At 28.0% G+C, this 17766-nt stretch overlaps 2 protein-coding genes and 1 long non-coding RNA gene across 4 annotated transcripts; 1 reads left to right on the forward strand and 2 right to left on the reverse strand.

The window, feature by feature from the left end:
• Positions 1 to 1550: 1550 nt before the first annotated feature.
• Positions 1551 to 3530, reverse strand: LOC107882153. 2 transcript variants are annotated; one of them, XR_510685.3, is made up of 5 exons: positions 3395 to 3530; positions 3147 to 3288; positions 2897 to 3055; positions 2120 to 2232; positions 1551 to 1807 (listed from the first exon to the last, which is right to left on the reverse strand). It is a non-coding gene; the product is annotated as an uncharacterized LOC107882153 (long non-coding RNA). The 2 variants fall into 2 exon arrangements; XR_119261.4 differs by having other exon boundaries at positions 2897 to 3288.
• A 469-nt stretch (positions 3531 to 3999) lies between these two features.
• LOC100572213 (phosphoribosyl pyrophosphate synthase-associated protein 2-like) lies at positions 4000 to 7223 on the forward strand. Its single transcript, NM_001326675.1, is given in 7 exon segments — positions 4000 to 4211; positions 4285 to 4404; positions 5838 to 5947; positions 6007 to 6185; positions 6407 to 6685; positions 6772 to 6918; positions 6980 to 7223. Coding segments are annotated over 7 exon segments (1071 nt in total). The 5' UTR covers positions 4000 to 4134; the 3' UTR covers positions 7139 to 7223.
• Positions 7224 to 15846: 8623 nt separating this feature from the next.
• LOC100162341 (geminin-like) lies at positions 15847 to 17475 on the reverse strand. Its single transcript, NM_001293357.1, is given in 5 exon segments — positions 15847 to 16251; positions 16457 to 16629; positions 16733 to 16866; positions 17095 to 17195; positions 17295 to 17475. Coding segments are annotated over 4 exon segments (528 nt in total). The 5' UTR covers positions 17295 to 17475; the 3' UTR covers positions 15847 to 16131.
• Positions 17476 to 17766: the final 291 nt, after the last annotated feature.

Genomic DNA, 17766 nt, shown 5'->3' on the forward strand with positions numbered 1-17766 from the left:
AAAAAAGTCACGGATGCAAATCGTGATCGTATATTATTATTATAACGTTCGGAATACCAATACCATACCTATATACCGCACCAAAGACAGTAGGTATACCTACTAAAATAAATACAGCTGGACGATAAAATATAATAATGCGGCTGAATATAACGAATTGGAAATTGCCAATAATGAAGCACATTACAGTAATATAATAATCACATATTTAAATAAAATATACACGGCGACAAACGAAGGTCGAAAAATATTAAATGTATATTTATTAGTTGTATAATACCTAATCAACAAGTACGCCGTCTCTGCTATCGACGTAATCACGGACCAAGATTTTATCTTAGTCCGTGTTATACAATTCAGAATACATTTTATATTTTTCAACCTTCATTTGTCGCCGTATACAAAATATTTAAATATGATAAATGTTATCAAAAATCCACCTTTAATCGAGTGAATATCCAATGTTGCAAAAATTTGAACTTTAAATGCTTATAAAAATGTAATTTGACTTTCTTATTAAACATTTTTTTTTGATAAAAGTAAACAAACTTGCAAGGAATCTTGTATTACTTTTTCTTAGATTTAAATAGAACATTTTTTAGGAATTACCAACTCAAAATAATTTGCACATTTTCGTGATTTTTACGCCTTTTGTCAAAATTCGAACTTTAAATGCTTATAAAAAAAATTATGACTATGTATTTTTAATATTTTTCTACTGTCATTGTAACAATATATTAGGATTCTTGTACTCAATTTTCAAGCTTTTTATCCCTACAAATAAAATTGTATTGATATTTATAGAAAAAAAACTAAAAAAATTGGAAACTGAATATGACAAAGTCAACAGTTCAAAACAAGTCGTCAAAATATTTTGTAAATTTTATCGCGAATAGAAAATGCTAATATAAACATTCAGTCAAAATGTCATGTACCTACATATAGTCTTATTTTATTTAAGAGTTACACTAAAAACCAAAATCGATTTCGTTGAAGACCGATTTTTCGTAAAAATGTTTGTTTTTCCCGATGCTTTTGAAAACTACTGGAAAATTTGGCCTCCCCAATGCACTAACTAGATTCACTTTTCCATCGAACAAGATGCTGAGGTTGGAAATCGAAGCATTATTATATCGTGTACACAGACATAAAATAAAACACTAATCATTGTAAAATCATCATGCAATATTAGTTTTACAATGATTAGTGTTTTATTTTATGTGAGTAATATTGTAGTCTGGGGATTTTTATTCTGATTACCACAGACGGTATATTATTATTATGAAAAATGAAACTTGAGTAAATAAATATCTGTTTTTTTTGTATGACTTTTTATATTTTAATGTGAATATATATGGTGGTGTGTAACCCATCGCCCCAACGGGTTACTTTACAAGTAATATCAGGTGGGGGTTACAGCCCCCGCCACTCCCAATATTTTAGCCCTAGCTGTACTACTGGTCGTCACGTGATTGATTGTGCAAGCGTAATTGTGTAAAATATGTGAAAATATATATGAGGAAAATAATATGTAAAAATGTAATATTAAGTAGAAATCATGTAAAAATATATTTATTATTAATTATTATGAAGAAAAACAAACTTAGTATTAGAGTGCTTAGTATTTTTAGGTAATTAAAAAAGCAAAGAACTTCAATTCCTTTTTTTCCATTGTTAAAATGATTGCAATGATCGACAATGTGATATTATGGTTGCCGGAAGCAACTTTTGACTTCCGAAAAACGGTTAATATCCCGGAAATTTGATGCAGCAATACGTTTCATTTTCAGTCGATCCAAGTATTCTACTGCAACAATAAATAAGTTTTTTATTATTCGTCATAATATTCATGATTTATTTATTTATATTTTAGCAGCTATGCCATTTTTTTTTTCGAAACTTGGGTGAATCCTTGTTTGCCCAAATCGTTAGTTTCTAAACTATAGTCAAACCAGGGAGTAAAAAAGGCTTTAAAAGCTAGGAAACCGATAAAATAATAATATAATAAGTAATAACATTACAGAATAGTCAATGGGACTAAAAGGAAGGACTCAAGAATGTGCAATACATTTTGATTATATAATATTTATATGTAATATCTATTCGAAAATATTGGTACCTAAAAATTATAACCGATGTATTTGAAAAAAATTCAAAATATAACTGCTAAACATTTTACTGTTGACATATATGTTTGCTGTTGACATATTGACCAAAAGTTAGAACAGAGATCTGAAAAAAAAAATTAAATTAACATAATTGTACCAAAATTGCTTTTTAAAAGTAATTTTTATGGGTTATAGAGTAACGTGTTATTCTCCACGCTATTTAAACAAGTTATGAATTTATAACAAATCAAATGGCTAGAATATTTAAGAAAATTAAAAATCAATTAAATTTATTTACGAAAGTTACTGAAAGTTTTACATAATTATCAATATTAATATGATCCAAGATATCAGGCAAAGCATTAAGATTTATTTCCAGGCGGTGGGGAGTGGAACAGATACTTTTTGTACATGGCGTAGGGTTTTTTAAAAAATGACAGTGATTTCTGAGATAAATAATTTAATTTAATATAACTTAACAAAGCTTTAGTAAATACTCAGTAGCATATATTCATATATTGGTTATTATCTAATTTTATTATGAACGGTGTTCAAATAACTTTAAATGTATGGAATATAGGGGAAAAAAATATCTTGGGTCTCTGCAATAGCAAAAATGCAAAAATACAAACATTTTTTTGTAGCTAAATTGAAATTCCCATTATTCTCTGCACTCACAATTTAAGTTGTAAGCTATATACACAGTTTAAGTTTTAAAGTGTATATTGTATTTATACAGATACAATAACATGACATTACAAATAGACGTTACACATGAAAAAACTTACCATCAATATCCAGGCCTAAGTGCTACTATCACTTCCACTACTTCCACTGGAAATAACCACTACTCCAGGGTCATCTTCGTCTGAACTAACACTAGGTACCTTCTTCTTCATCATCCAAATTAGGCTCTTCATCGATGGAATATTCATTATTGAGATTTTCTATGCCGATGGGTTAAAAATAAGAAAATAGATAAAAGTATTGAACAGTTACAATTAGAGTATTGAAGATTCCCTTTAATAATACACTAACATCGCTATCATCATTCTTTGTATGTGATATATTTATATATCTGTAACAGTCTTATTTTTCTTTTTAATAAATACTTGTAGGTATATTATTTTTATAAAACGCCTTGTATTTATAACTGAATTACCAGCCATATTGGGGTATTCTACAATAAAGCAAAAAATTAGTGGTTGTAATATTATTTTTTTGTTAATTCAATATTAAATATAACTATATATAATATAATACCTATATAGTATGAAAAAACTTACTTTTAAATAAAAATTGTTTGATGAAAGACTTGTGTGAATTCATTTGGACTATTGAGTTTCTACTTTTAAGTTTCAAGACTCAAGTTATTATAAATATAATAAATTAATAATAATTAATAGTTCACGAAATTTGGATTACCTTACCTTATTATACAATATACCATTAATATTATTAGTTAATAGTTGTTATACTTTAGTAAACATTAATCACACATTTGAAGTAGATTAAAATTTAATTGCCAATAAATGTACCACGAATATAATGGATTGAAAACGAAAGTTAATTTTTAAGAATTAAGATAAAACATAAAAATATGCAATAACCTGTGTTTCAAGTGTTTCAACCAATCAACCATGAATACTTCAATTCTATATTTATACTATATTTATTCTTTATTCTATTAGGCTTTGTGGTACTATCTTAGTATTATACTATTATCATAGAACAATATTATCTTAGTTCGTGATAATACCTAATCAACAATCAACAAGTGCGCCGCCTCTGCTATCGCCGTAACAGTACAACGTCTTTGATCCCCAATATGCAGATAAAAAATAAAAATTAGGCTTATCTAGTTCAATTATTTTCAAATCGATCAAACCTCAATGTTTGATATTATTCTATAAATCTACACATTGGCCATTGGGTGTCAGCAGTAATCCCCGTTTACTTGTCGATTCGTTTAAACAAATTGGAAAAATTTAATAATTTTTGAAGGTGGCCAAACGTATCAATCACCATGGACATAACTACATCTACGGACATCATGATAATTAGCGGAAATTCGCACCTCGAACTAGCTAACTTGGTCGCTCGGTAATTATAATTTATACTCTATTTTTAATTTTCACGAGCTATGGTGTTATTTAAGTTATTATATTATTCACAGTCGACTTGGTGTCAAACCGGCTCGGTGCGCCGTTTCTTATACCACAAACCGAGAAACATCTGTCCAAATAAGTGATTCCGTACGTGGAAAAGACATATACATCATTCAAACTGGTTCAAAGTATGTATACCTAATATTTATACAAATAGTTTAATACTAATAAATTTGATATTAATTAATTTCCTAAAATTGTTTGTAACCATTGATTAGGTAGTCATTATGACGTAAATGTAATTGCCTTTTACAATTATAAAAACAAACATTAAATCTCATTATACAAATACCTGTTGTACAACTTGGATTTTCCATAGATGATATTATAATATATAATGTTACATATTGTATATTATTAATGGTATTTTCTGGATTTTAAACACAAAAGAGTCTTATCTGAATTTAGGTGTATTGATAGGGAATCTATTGTATAAAATAATATCTGTTAATATTATTATGTTGTGCAGGCGTTAATTCAATATGTTTGTTTACTTGGCAATTTTATTTAAATTTGCTAAAAATAAGTTTTATTAGTTGGCTGCTTTACAAATTTACTAACTCAGTGTTGACTGTTGATACTATAACAGTTTAAGGAAGCAAAACATTTCTCAAACTCAACGTTGGTTTCATATAAAACAAACTTAATTTATTTAATTTTTACAAATATAGACATTTAATATAATACTAATATTTTTCCTAAGTAAAATTTTTTTAGATACTGCCTATCACATTGTATATTTATTTATGAAATCAACTAAAAATATCTGATTTAAACGCTATGCAAATTCTTTATTATTACTACCTACAATATTACTGTTTTTTTTACTTCACTATTGAAAATATTAAATCTATATATTAACTAAATTTTAAGATGGATTGGCTTCTAGACTTGCTACTGGTTTTGTTTAAAAAGCTTATGTTTAATATAACTATAAAAACATACCATTCAGTCATACTACTAATTATTTTAATTTTGTGATACTTATTAAATAGTCAAATATTAGCAATTCTTATGAACAAATTAAACATTCTGAGTAAATCTAAGATTTATATATTATAAATCATACATTTTATAATTATTATTATTTGATTAACTTCACATAATTTTATCGGGTGATTCTCTGTATGTTAAATATTGTTTCATTTCTATGTTACTTACTTAAACTATTAAAGTAAGCTAGTACCTATAGTATTGTTAAATATAATACTTATCATACAACCATTTAAAAAAATAAAAGTAATAATAATTACAATTTAAATGTCATAACGATGTAGTCACATTATTATTATAAAGATAGTACATTGACACATTTGCTCTGAATAACATTTTAATGTTCACTGAATTATAAAAATATTTAATTATATCTCTTTGTATTTTAGAGTATTTATTTATTTGTATTTTTAAATGATTACATACTTACATCATAACTCACAACCTTTATTTTAACATTCCTCTTGCATAATATTATATGCCTTTTTAGTAATTACTAATTACCTATGTTAAGCTATAAGATAATTATTATTTATTGTATGAATTAAATTCTATGGAATTGTTTTAGAGATGTAAATAATAATATAATGGAACTCTTGATCATGGCATATGCATGCAAAACTTCTTCTGCCAAAAGCATTGTTGGAGTTATTCCTTATCTTCCCTACAGTAAACAATGTATTTAAATAATTACATTTAAAACCTTCATGAATAATTAATAATTGATTTTGCTTAAGGTAAAATGCGAAAACGTGGTTCTATTGTGTCCAAGCTTTTGGCAAAGATGTTGTGTTCGTCAGGCTTAACTCATGTGATTACAATGGATCTTCACCAAAAAGAAATTCAAGGCTTTTTTGAATGTCCAGTCGACAATTTGAGAGCATCACCATTCCTTTTACAATATATTCAAGAATGTGTAGGTCTCCAATATTCCAAATATTAGTTTTAAAATGTATTAACATACTATATATTATTTTTAAATACAAGGATGCCATTGTGCTTTCATACTAAATCAAAAACATGAACATAATACGCGGCGTCCCACCCTTTATGTTGAAAATTATATCCAAACATTTTTTTTTCAATGCAAGTAGAATTTTGAATTTGTGTTAAAGAGTTATTTTAAAATTTAAATAGATTCCTGATTATCGTAATGCCGTGATTGTTGCAAGAAATCCCGGATCAGCAAAAAAAGCTACATCATATGCTGAACGTTTACGTTTAGGAATTGCTGTTATTCACGGAGAACAGAAAGAATCTGATTCCGATATGGTTGATGGAAGAAATTCTCCGCCACCATCAACATCTCGTTCAAGAACGATGGATGTTGGAGTAGGAGTACCACAGCATCCAGCCAAAGAAAAACCTCCTATTAATGTAGTGGGAGATGTTGGTGGCCGTATAGCTATTATGGTGGTCAGTAAAAAAAAATTAAAAATTTACGGATTTCAACAACATGATTAATGATAGTTTATCTTAAAAAAATATAAATACTTTTTCAGGATGATATGGTAGATGATGTTGCATCGTTTGTAGCTGCTGCTGAAGTATTGAAAGAACGTGGTGCTTATAAAATTTATGTTTTAGCTACTCACGGTCTTTTATCTTCTGATGCTCCAAGACTTATTGAATCTTCGCCAATTGATGAAGTAAATTAATAATAATACCTCATGTTTAAATTAGTAAATGCATTATGTTTATTTATTATAGGTGGTTGTGACAAATACAATTCCTCATGAAATCCAAAAAATGCAATGTCACAAAATCAAAACTGTGGACATAAGTATTTTATTATCAGAATCTATTCGCAGAATTCATAATAAAGAGTCCATGTCATATTTATTTAAAAATGTCACATTAGAAGACTAAAATATTTATAATTCTTAATAATTTACTTGATTGTGCTTAAAAGAAGAACATCTGAAATTAAATATAAAACTAATAGAATTCCAAACACTCTGGTTTAATAACTTGAGTATAATATTTTGAAAACAAGTATAAATTAAGTATATTTCAAATGAGTATATCAAATAACCCTCTTTTTAAATTCACCTTTTGTTTATAATTCTTTTTTACTAAATTAATGTGAAGAAAATTCTTTATTATTTAAAACAACTTACATTATAAAATTTTATAATTATTCGGATGTATTTTAATGCCATTATATTTTTAAATATTCATATTCAATAATAAAATGTTATTACTTGAATTTATTTTAGGAATATTCTTAACATTTTTATTAATTTAAGAGAAGATCAAACATTCATTTGAATTAATGTTAAATACTCATAATTATCAGTGTGTTTAAAAGTTAGATGATTAATATTGATTGTATTTTAACTCTCATGAGTATTCTCAGGTAGTAATTAGTCACAGTTTATAAATTGATGTGTTGATTATTATTACTAAGAATTAAATAGCAATTTTATAATTTATATTAGCTACAGACTTGCTTTATTGCGATTTTGATTGTTTAAAATCTTGTTCGGATCGCATTATTTGTGACTGGTACACTTGTGAATTGATTGAAATTTGTTGCATTTTGAAAAATATCAGGAATTATTTGTTTGTATTTTTAAATGCGTCCCTTAAAGGTTACTCTCATCAGTCATCACAATATTTACATATCAGTATGTCACCAGTCATTTAAATATAAAATACAGTTAAACTTGTGGAATGTATTTCACACATTCACAGTCCTATACCACAGTACTCAGAAAAAATTGTCACAGAAAAAAATTCAATACGGTTGGCGTATAATTGTACTATTTTAGAATATTTTCGATTCTGAGCGGAGCAATAAATATATTGATTTTACAATGTGTTTTTTTTTTGTGTTTGACCACTGTTTGAGGCATTAAAACTGCTTCAATTTTCTTCAAGAATATTTTGTTCGATGGGAAAGTGAATGTTGTTGGTGCATTCGAAAGGGCAAAATTTAAAATTTCCAATAGTATTCATAAGCACCGATAAAAACAACATAAAAGTTAAGGAAAAACTGAAATTTTTGCATATAAATTTTGTTTTTGGTGTAACTCTAAAACAAATGACCGTAGATACATGAAATTGTCACTGGTTGCTTATATTCAAATTTTATATACACAACAAATAATATTGATTTGTTTTGACTTTTGAACTGTTTACAGACATTTTCAGTTTCAAATTTTTTTAGTTTTTATTTTTAGGGGTGTCAATAAAATTTAATTTGTCTTAACAATTTTACACAAGGTTCCTAATATATTGTTACAACTATATTAGAAAAATACTAAAAATCCAATCACAATTTTTTTATAATCATTCAAAGTTCAAATCTTGATAAAATGACGAAATGAACAAATTATTTTGAGTTAGGAGCTTAAAAAAAATTTATCTTTTAATTCTAAAATTTTAAAGTCTAGTACAAGATTTCTCATAATTTTGTCTACCTTTGTCAAAAAAAAAAAAAATCTACAAGAAAGTCAAATTCAATTGTTTTTATGAGCGTTCGAAGTTAATATTTTTACAACATGGATATTCACTCAATTTCTAATGTAGCGATTTTCTTAATTTGTTGTAATTTAAAAACTAATAACTGTAAATATATGAAAATTTCACTAAATACTTATAGTTTCATTTTATATACACCACAACATTTTGAAAATATTTTAACTCTTTTTGAGCTATTAACGCACAATTTCAAATTTCAATTTTTTTAGTTTTTTTTCTCTATAAATATCAACAAAGTTTATTTATTGGGCCAAAAATCGTGAAATTTTAATACAAGGCTCCTGATATATTGTTACAATAGCAGTTGAACAATATTAATTGTTTGTTATAAATCATTTAATAATTATTGACACGACGTATAAAAAATTAATCTTATTGTCGGGAACACTTACAGGTCTAAATGATTAGATTGGCATGATCCATGAATTGGAACCATCCCAGTAATAACTTACTGACCTTGCCTCCTGAAACAGAAACCCTTTGAAAATGTAGGTAGAACCCTTGTTTGAATATTTTAGAACGATATTTAAAAACATGGTTTAAACAAAAATTATTTTTCGAGATTTTTTTTAAAATAGGTACTACAATTTTTGAAAAAAAAAACATTTTTTCCATTTTTTTTTAGTATACCATGAAGTATAGTCAATGGTCAAACTCTGATTTCCCCACCATATTCAGCATTTTAACGTAAGAAAACAAACTACGTAAAAGTTGTTTATTTATATATAAGATACTAGATAATATAATATAGGTACATAATACATGGATTTAATGGGTTAAACAAAATACTTTTTATCTATAAACAAATTAAGGTTTATCAAATTAAGAAATTTGTAAAAAGTAACAAAAAATATTATAACTTATAAGGTAGGTACCAAAATTACATTGAGGTAGGTATCTAGTATATTATATTATTGTATAACAAATAGGTAATGTAGTGATGTAAAAATAGAATGTGCGCGCGATATACAAATTTACCTCTTGTCCTCTTTTCACACATATATATGATTTATTATTTATATTTATTACCTACACGTGTATACAATTATCTTATAACCTTCTTAGTTTATAATATTAATTAAGAACACAATAATCGGTCATATATATAAAAAAAAAAATACATTTATTGTTTAAATACGCAAAAATATTATGCTGAACATATATTATATTTATATAGCTCATGCTCATCACGTATAACTATACCACTAGAGAGCATAGATAATATGTAAAGGCTCTCTAACTACCACCAACTACCAAGGGCGTGCACATGGTGTTGTCCACATTGGACAGATGGAACAGTTTATTTAGATAAGGACATAACAATATATAATGTAACCACAGATGTCTACACCACCTATAATATTATAAACATCTGTGACTATATGAAATATATATACTCGTATACAGGTATTAAGGATTATGATTATGACACTGGACACATACTAGTTGCGGACGAATTATTCAGGTCAATATTATAACATAACAATTGCGGACACGAGTTTCGTTGTCATAATACTAATTGCGTACATAGCTTTTTTTAAATAAAAACCACTTGAGTTGTGGACACAAATATTTTCCTTCACCACTTTTTCAGGACTTAGGACAAGCTACCAAAAAATTGGTAGGTGGGGTTAAAAATATTTGTGTCTTGCAAAAGAGCAATCGTTATTTTTAAAATGTTGTTAAATTATTTAAAGTTTTAATTTTGGGGCATTTTTCATTATGTGATGAAAACGGAACTTAAAACTAGGGATGGGCCGATTATACATAGGCACAATTTTTTTTTATAAGCATTTAAAGTTCAAATTTTGACTAAATACGTAAAAATTACGGCAATGTTCAAATAATCTTAAACAGAAATTCATAAAAGTTTTTCTTTTTAATTCTAAGATTTGGAAATTTAATACAAGGCTCCTAACATATTTTTACAATAGCAGTTGCAAAATAAAAGGAATACATTGTCACAATTTTTATTTATAAGCATTTAAAGTTCAAATTTTGACAACATATTATGTAAAAATCACGAAAATTCGTAAATTATTTTATGCTAGAAATTCATAAAAAATTTTCCTTTTATATCTAAGATTTCAAAATTTAATACAAGGCTCATAATATATTTTTACAATAGCAATTGAAAAATAAAAGAAATATATAGTCACGATTTTTTTTTTATAAGCATTTAAAGTTCAAATTTTGACTAAATACGTAAAAATTACGGCAATGTTCAAATTATCTTAGACAGAAATTCATAAAAGTTTTTCTTTTTAATTCTAAGATTTGGAAATTTAATACAAGGCTCCTAACATATTTTTACAATAGCAGTTGCAAAATAAAAGGAATACATTGTCACAATTTTTATTTATAAGCATTTAAAGTTCAAATTTATACGAAATATGTCAAAATTGCGAAAATTTGCAAGTAATTTAGTGGTTGAAAAATCGTAAAAATTTTTTCTTTTATAACTAAGTTTTTAAAATTTGGTACAAGGTTCTCTATAAGTTTTTCTTTAAAAATAATATATCCTAGACTGACAAATCATCTCCGTTCAGAATCGTTTTTCGTATACAATGATATAATATCATTGGATTCAAATTTAATTCCATCCATTACAGTAACCCACTTGTAACCTACTGTACAGCAGAGCGACATCCACGACTTACCCGCCTTTTTTTAATATTTATATTATAATTTGAAAATTTCTTAACTGCTGTAGCACGCACGACACAATATCATTAATATTTAATTTTGTTAAATGATAATAATTTGATATCAATAACTTTTTTTTTTTTTATGATAATCAATTAATATATTTTTATAAATTGTTCTTTTTTTCCTTGGTCTTTTTTACCGATTACCATAAGCTGGCGAGCACCCTTTCAATTAAAAACTTATAAATAGTTTATTTATTTATTTATTTGATACGTTGTGTCACTCAATATTTTTCAGAACTGACTATCCACTATAGGTACCTACCCAGTATACACCCACCACCCCTTTTAGCTGTGAGACAATTGTCTCACAAAAATCTTCTCGCGCCGCCACTGTACTACTTCTTTGAAGGGGGGGGGGTGAATTTCAAATCTACTGGGGTAATGACGTTCAACCCCCTCCCGTTATTTTATATTCTAAAATCTAAATGTATAGTGGTGGTGAAAATCCCAAGATGGGGGGTCCACCAATTCTCCCCCCTCCCGAATATCCGCCACTGCAGAATAGTCATAATTTATTATGTCAATTATGAGTTATGACCTAACAATATTATTGTTTTAATTTTTTTTCAGTAAATATTTTATAATTTGAAAACATATAAAATCATATAATATTCTCAAGTAGTCTAGTATAAAATATATTAACATTATTGGTATATTGGTACGATTATTAAATATTACTTAATTATTATATATAATTTTACAGTAAAATACATTGAACTACAGGCAGTGAATTGCGAAATAAAAAATAAACAGAAAAAAATCTCCGATTCTAGGAAAAATGATCCCTAAACTACAATATTACTCACAAGTCACAATCACATGAAGTCATGAAATGTTTTTTAAAAGATATAATTAGTGTAATTACCATATTGTTAGTATTTAATTACAAATATACACAAGGTTTACAAATACTTATCATTAATAAAATTTATACATAGTGTATCTTATGTCATTGTACGCGGGGGTTTTTAACGATTATGGATCAATGACATTGAATTTCGCTAAAACGAAAAAGACGTTTCTTTATTTTTAACAGGAAATTTTTTTATAATAATTTCAAAATTTTTGAGCACACAGGTGTACCAACAGCAAAATCAACTTTATTTTTTCAAATAGTAACTACTATATTTTTAGTTATAAGCTACCACTTTTAATTTCGTATTCCACACTTCGTATTTCGTATACTAGGTAGCTGGTATACACAAAATGTGTCGTGGATACTATAGTATACTCACAATTTTAGTCCCTGCAAAGTTTAATGTTTGTTCTATACTCTATTACTTACAACCGGAACATTTCAAAATAAGTAATAACTTTTTAATAATAATTATAAGCTCAAGGGTTCAAAACAAATTGTCTCAAATATCCTAACCACAATTACATATTTAAATTTAAATAAAAATATATAATTTTATTTGACAGGCGTTAACATTGCTTACGACTTACCTTTGGTTTCTGTTTTTGAAAAGCTATAGCCTAAAGTATAAAGTTACCTAATATGAAACGCAGTATGTCAACGACTAGGGGCGTAATTAGGGGGATAGACCCCCCCCAAAAAAAAAAAATTTTTACTTTTTTTACTGCTAATATTTTGATCACAGTATTACTAATGACCATTAATGTTTGCTATAAACGTATATACCCCGCAAACCAAATTCCTAATTATTACGCCATTGTCAACGACGCGTTGACATCGGTTATGAGCGCCCGGTTAGTCATGTCAACTACGCGTAGTGACATACTGACATCGGCGTTCGAAATTATAACAGCTATTTATTGGCTACCAATAACAATGAATCTGTTGTATTTATTTAATTGTAATTTGTGTATATTATATTAATTGTTATTTTAGTCTATTCCACGAGAAAATAATCAGTCCGTTTACCTACCAATGTTGTTCCCCCGAGAACTTGGTAAGAAAAGGAAACGGTTCGTCACGATTCACGAGTCAGAAATGATCGGTCTCGGCCCTCGGGTGACCTATGACGTCTATCGTTTAGAACGCTTGGAGAGGAAATTGAGGTCCAGTAATCTGGTAGGTAATCTAGTGCAGTGGCGTAGCCAGGGGGAGTTTCGGGTGTTTAAACCCCCTCCATTGACATTTTCCCACATAATAAATATATTTTCATAGGGTTCGGGTCTTCGGGACTGCTTGCAAGTTATATACATTTGTCTTATGAAATTTTTTATTTTTTATTTTTACAAGATATTTACAATCTATTCAGAGAACAATAAGCAAATTAGATAAGAGTAATAAAAACATGAGTAATATGACGGAAGAAGCCACCCAATGATGACACTACCTATTTTGTTTAGAGTTTAGTAGGATGATTTGGTCTAGGATTCAAGCATCCAGCCGGTCACGACACCAATTTCGTTTGAGACGTCTGACGGGGTTTCCTGGAATCGAAAGGACTGCTAAATTTTTTATTTTTTTTTGGTTAAGTGACCTACTGTGAAACCGCTTATAGTGGAGTTTTGCTTCATCTTTGACGGAGTTCATCCTGAGATCTTGCTGAATGGAAAGGTTGGAGACATAAGGTGGAGCATTAAGTAGTTTCCTTAGCGCTATGTTTTGGAAGGTTTGTATTTTTTTGATATTGGATATTTTTGCATTACTCCAGAGTTGTATGCCATATGTCCAGATGGGCTTAATTAGAGATTTGTAAATTAGGAGTTTAGTTTTAATGTGTGTGTATTTACTATTTATTGTTATTGCAAAAAGTTTTTAACAGGCGTAGCCGTAGGTTTAAATTTTGTCTTTTAAATCTAAGGTGTGGAGCCCAGGTAAGTCTGCGATCAATTAGTGTAAGTCCTAGATATTTGACTGTAGAAGAAGTAGGAATTTGGATGCCAAAAATAGATACCTCAGGGCAAGGAGAGAATTGTCTTATGAAATGGCGAAATTAAATACAAAGTTTGAATTTGCATATTTGTGTATTTTTTAACTTAAATGTACATACAAATTGTATGATACAATTATATTTGGATAACATTAAAAAATATCTTAAAAAATATTATGTTTGGTTAGGTACAATAGACGATAATTTTGAGATTTGGGGAGGCCGAAGCCTTATACCATACTATTATAAAATTGAATAAGCTTAAAAAATCAAGTAAATTTTAGATAAATTTTTAAGTAAAAAGGTCGGAGAGCTGTTAAAGTTGTTGGTGGAGCTTGGCTACAGTTGGCCCTATGTTTGCATATGTAAGATTTCATAAGTCTCTTTGTGACAAAACTTTGTTTAAACTATAATTGACATCTATATTGTAGATTGTACGAAGAAACGAACATCAGTAGAGACGTATTCGTTTATCACGGTGTTCGCATATCATGTTATTCGTTATTACTTATTTATTAACCTAGTATTGTATGCCAGTATTTTTAAAAATTAAGTTGTTATTTATTTATCAGGTTTACATAATATATTTAAGCATATTTTGAGAATTTTAACTGCATATTTCGATAATTTTTAGTGCAACAAGTCAAGTCCTGAACCCTAAATTTATTTATATACGAAAACTGTAAAAACTTGGTTTTAATCTATACTTAAAACACCCCCCATTCCATAATCCTGGCTACGCCACTGATCTAGTGTCACTGAAGCCAAGTCATGATTCGTGAAAACTGATTATTCACTCGTGGATTATACTGTATCCTTCAAATTATTCAATATTCAATTATAGTTTATGGAGTACCTATATTATAGACAAAAACTACCACCGAGTAATATCCATTTGGGAGCTTTTTTTTTTAAAGGAATATTTCGATATGCCAAAACCACAGTGTACTAAAGAGGAGAGATAGGTAAGTGGAAATAAAAGTGACAAAAAATAAAAAGTTTAAACTACTTTTAAAATATTGAACAAACCAATGGGTCACATAGGAGCAGACTGGGAATAAAATTAAGCCCAGGATCAGTTACTCCCTGTATACTATCTTTTTCTACAAAATGTTGTTATCTTTGTTGTTGAACTATTCTCTCTCTCTATTGCTATGATTGTTAATAAATGGTACCTAAGTTGTATGCTATTTTTTTTTCAACAATGACAACAAACCCCTGGACCTCTGCCTCTGTTGTCAGTCCATTTTATTATTGGTCTTAGTTTATTTTGAATTTACGCTTACTGTTAAAGCTAAATTTTACTTATCACATTTAACTGAAGATAAAATTACCATTTTTTTTTACTTACTTTATTACTTTAATAATTAAATACATATACAAATATTGTCCAAATATGTAAGAAGAATTTCTATGAATTAATTAGAAACCTAATAATTTAAATAGAACACAATATACCATAGAACAAATTAATGGATGTTGTTAAAATACCAATGAATTTGAACTACTAATTTACATAAAACATAACATCTATAAGTTCCTTTAATTACTTACAAATTAGTTTATTGTTTCAATATGTATAAAATTTATTGTAAATCAATTTAGTCAAAATGTATAGATTAACAGATCATAATTATTTTCATTTTCATATATATATAACACAAAAATTGTTAAAAAATCAAAGTTAAAAATGGATATTTACTTAAAAAAAATATTGATATGATTAAATTTAATACAAAATAATATAATACTTGGTAGAAACAAAAAAAAAATCAATTTAATAATTAGAAAAAATGAATTAATTGTTAAATTTAAAAATAATTTATTCAGATTCACTGCCGGAAAAATCCTCGTTGCTGTTAATTTGATTTGAGGTGATTGATGAAATGTCATCATCGACATAATCTTCAGTTGATTTATGATATTCTTCATTTAGTACTTCCTATAATTGTATTAAACTAGTTTAATTTTTGTTTATATATTTAAAGGAAATATATATTTGTATAAATACTGGATTATCATAAAACCAACTAAAAATAGAATAATTAGTTAATTATTCAATAACAATCAGATAAAATTTTTTTGTTTCAGTTAGCAGTTTTGCATAATAATTGTGTATTTGTATGAATCAACTATTCCATGTATACCTTTAATGTGTTAACGAGATCAGTTGTTTGTTCGAGTAATTTTTTACAAGATGCATTTTCTTTTTCCAATGCCATGACTATGGTAAGTAATTTACGATTTTGTTCAAGCACTTCTTCCAAAGCCTTCCTACGATGTTCTGCAGTAACCTCCCAATATTTTTCACTAGGACCAACTAAAATAGCAAGTTCATAATCATTAAATTTGTACTCTGCATTATATTGTTTATATTAAGCAGTTAAATATAAAACAAAATACAATTATTAGTAAATGCATACCAACGCTAGTGAGATCTTCAATAATTAACTTCTTGTAGAGAGATGGATTTACTTTTGCAACTATAGACTTATTTTCATTGGATTTAACATCTACTTCAGTCTTAAATTGTGGCTTCAATATTTTAGGATCAGAACTGATGTAACACATTCCAGGTTGCAAGAAAAAATAATTAATTTAATGGTTCAATAAAATTTAATGGACCAATCGATCATGTGCCACTAAATCATATTATTTAAGGGACTACAAGCTCACTATGGATTCAATGAATATTTAGTGATTGTTCATGCAACTCGACATTATAAATACAAATAATATTAAGCTAATGTACAATAAATCTTAAAATCTAAAAATAAATTCATACTTGTGTTTATGAAATCTGCCAGTTCCAACTAAATTTTCTTTGTCGACGCCAGACGGCTGCAATGTCTGCAATAACTTTTTGGTACCTTGTTTGTAGAGCATCTGAAACAAATTCCATGTGTTTGGTTCAACATAATCGTTAGGTATTCGATGGTCGATGCCAGTTGTAAGTCGGTTACGCCCGACAATTTCTAAACTTACCTCTGCAATCTTATAACAATAATAAGATACAAATAATAATATAATAATAATTTGTACTATGAACACAGAATAATATTATAATAAGCTTTGGTACTAAAGTGCATTTTTGTTCTCGTTGAAATAACGTTCTTTGCAGGCGAAGACCGGTTGCAGTCGCTGTCCACTGTCCAGTTGCTGCTCGGCAGTTCGGACTTCGGTTGGCGGGCGACGAGTGAAAAACCCGGGGCGCTGGGAATTACAGCGTTCCGTCGGTGGCCGAACTGATCGTCGGTTTATTGTCGTGCGCGCACGCGCGACCATTTTCGCGCCGGTCGTCGTCGCCGCGTGCCCGCGTATGATATTATATTATTATTATTATTCTGTAATTTGTACTCGGCGACCGGCCACCGGCGTATTCACTATCCACGTTTGATTTAACTATTTAAGGTCGTAATACGTCTCGTCTACAGACTATAATAATACCATATCATTA

The sequence above is a fragment of the Acyrthosiphon pisum genome, chromosome A1 (genome assembly GCF_005508785.2).
Source record: "Acyrthosiphon pisum isolate AL4f chromosome A1, pea_aphid_22Mar2018_4r6ur, whole genome shotgun sequence".
Lineage (NCBI taxonomy): Eukaryota > Metazoa > Arthropoda > Insecta > Hemiptera > Aphididae > Acyrthosiphon > Acyrthosiphon pisum.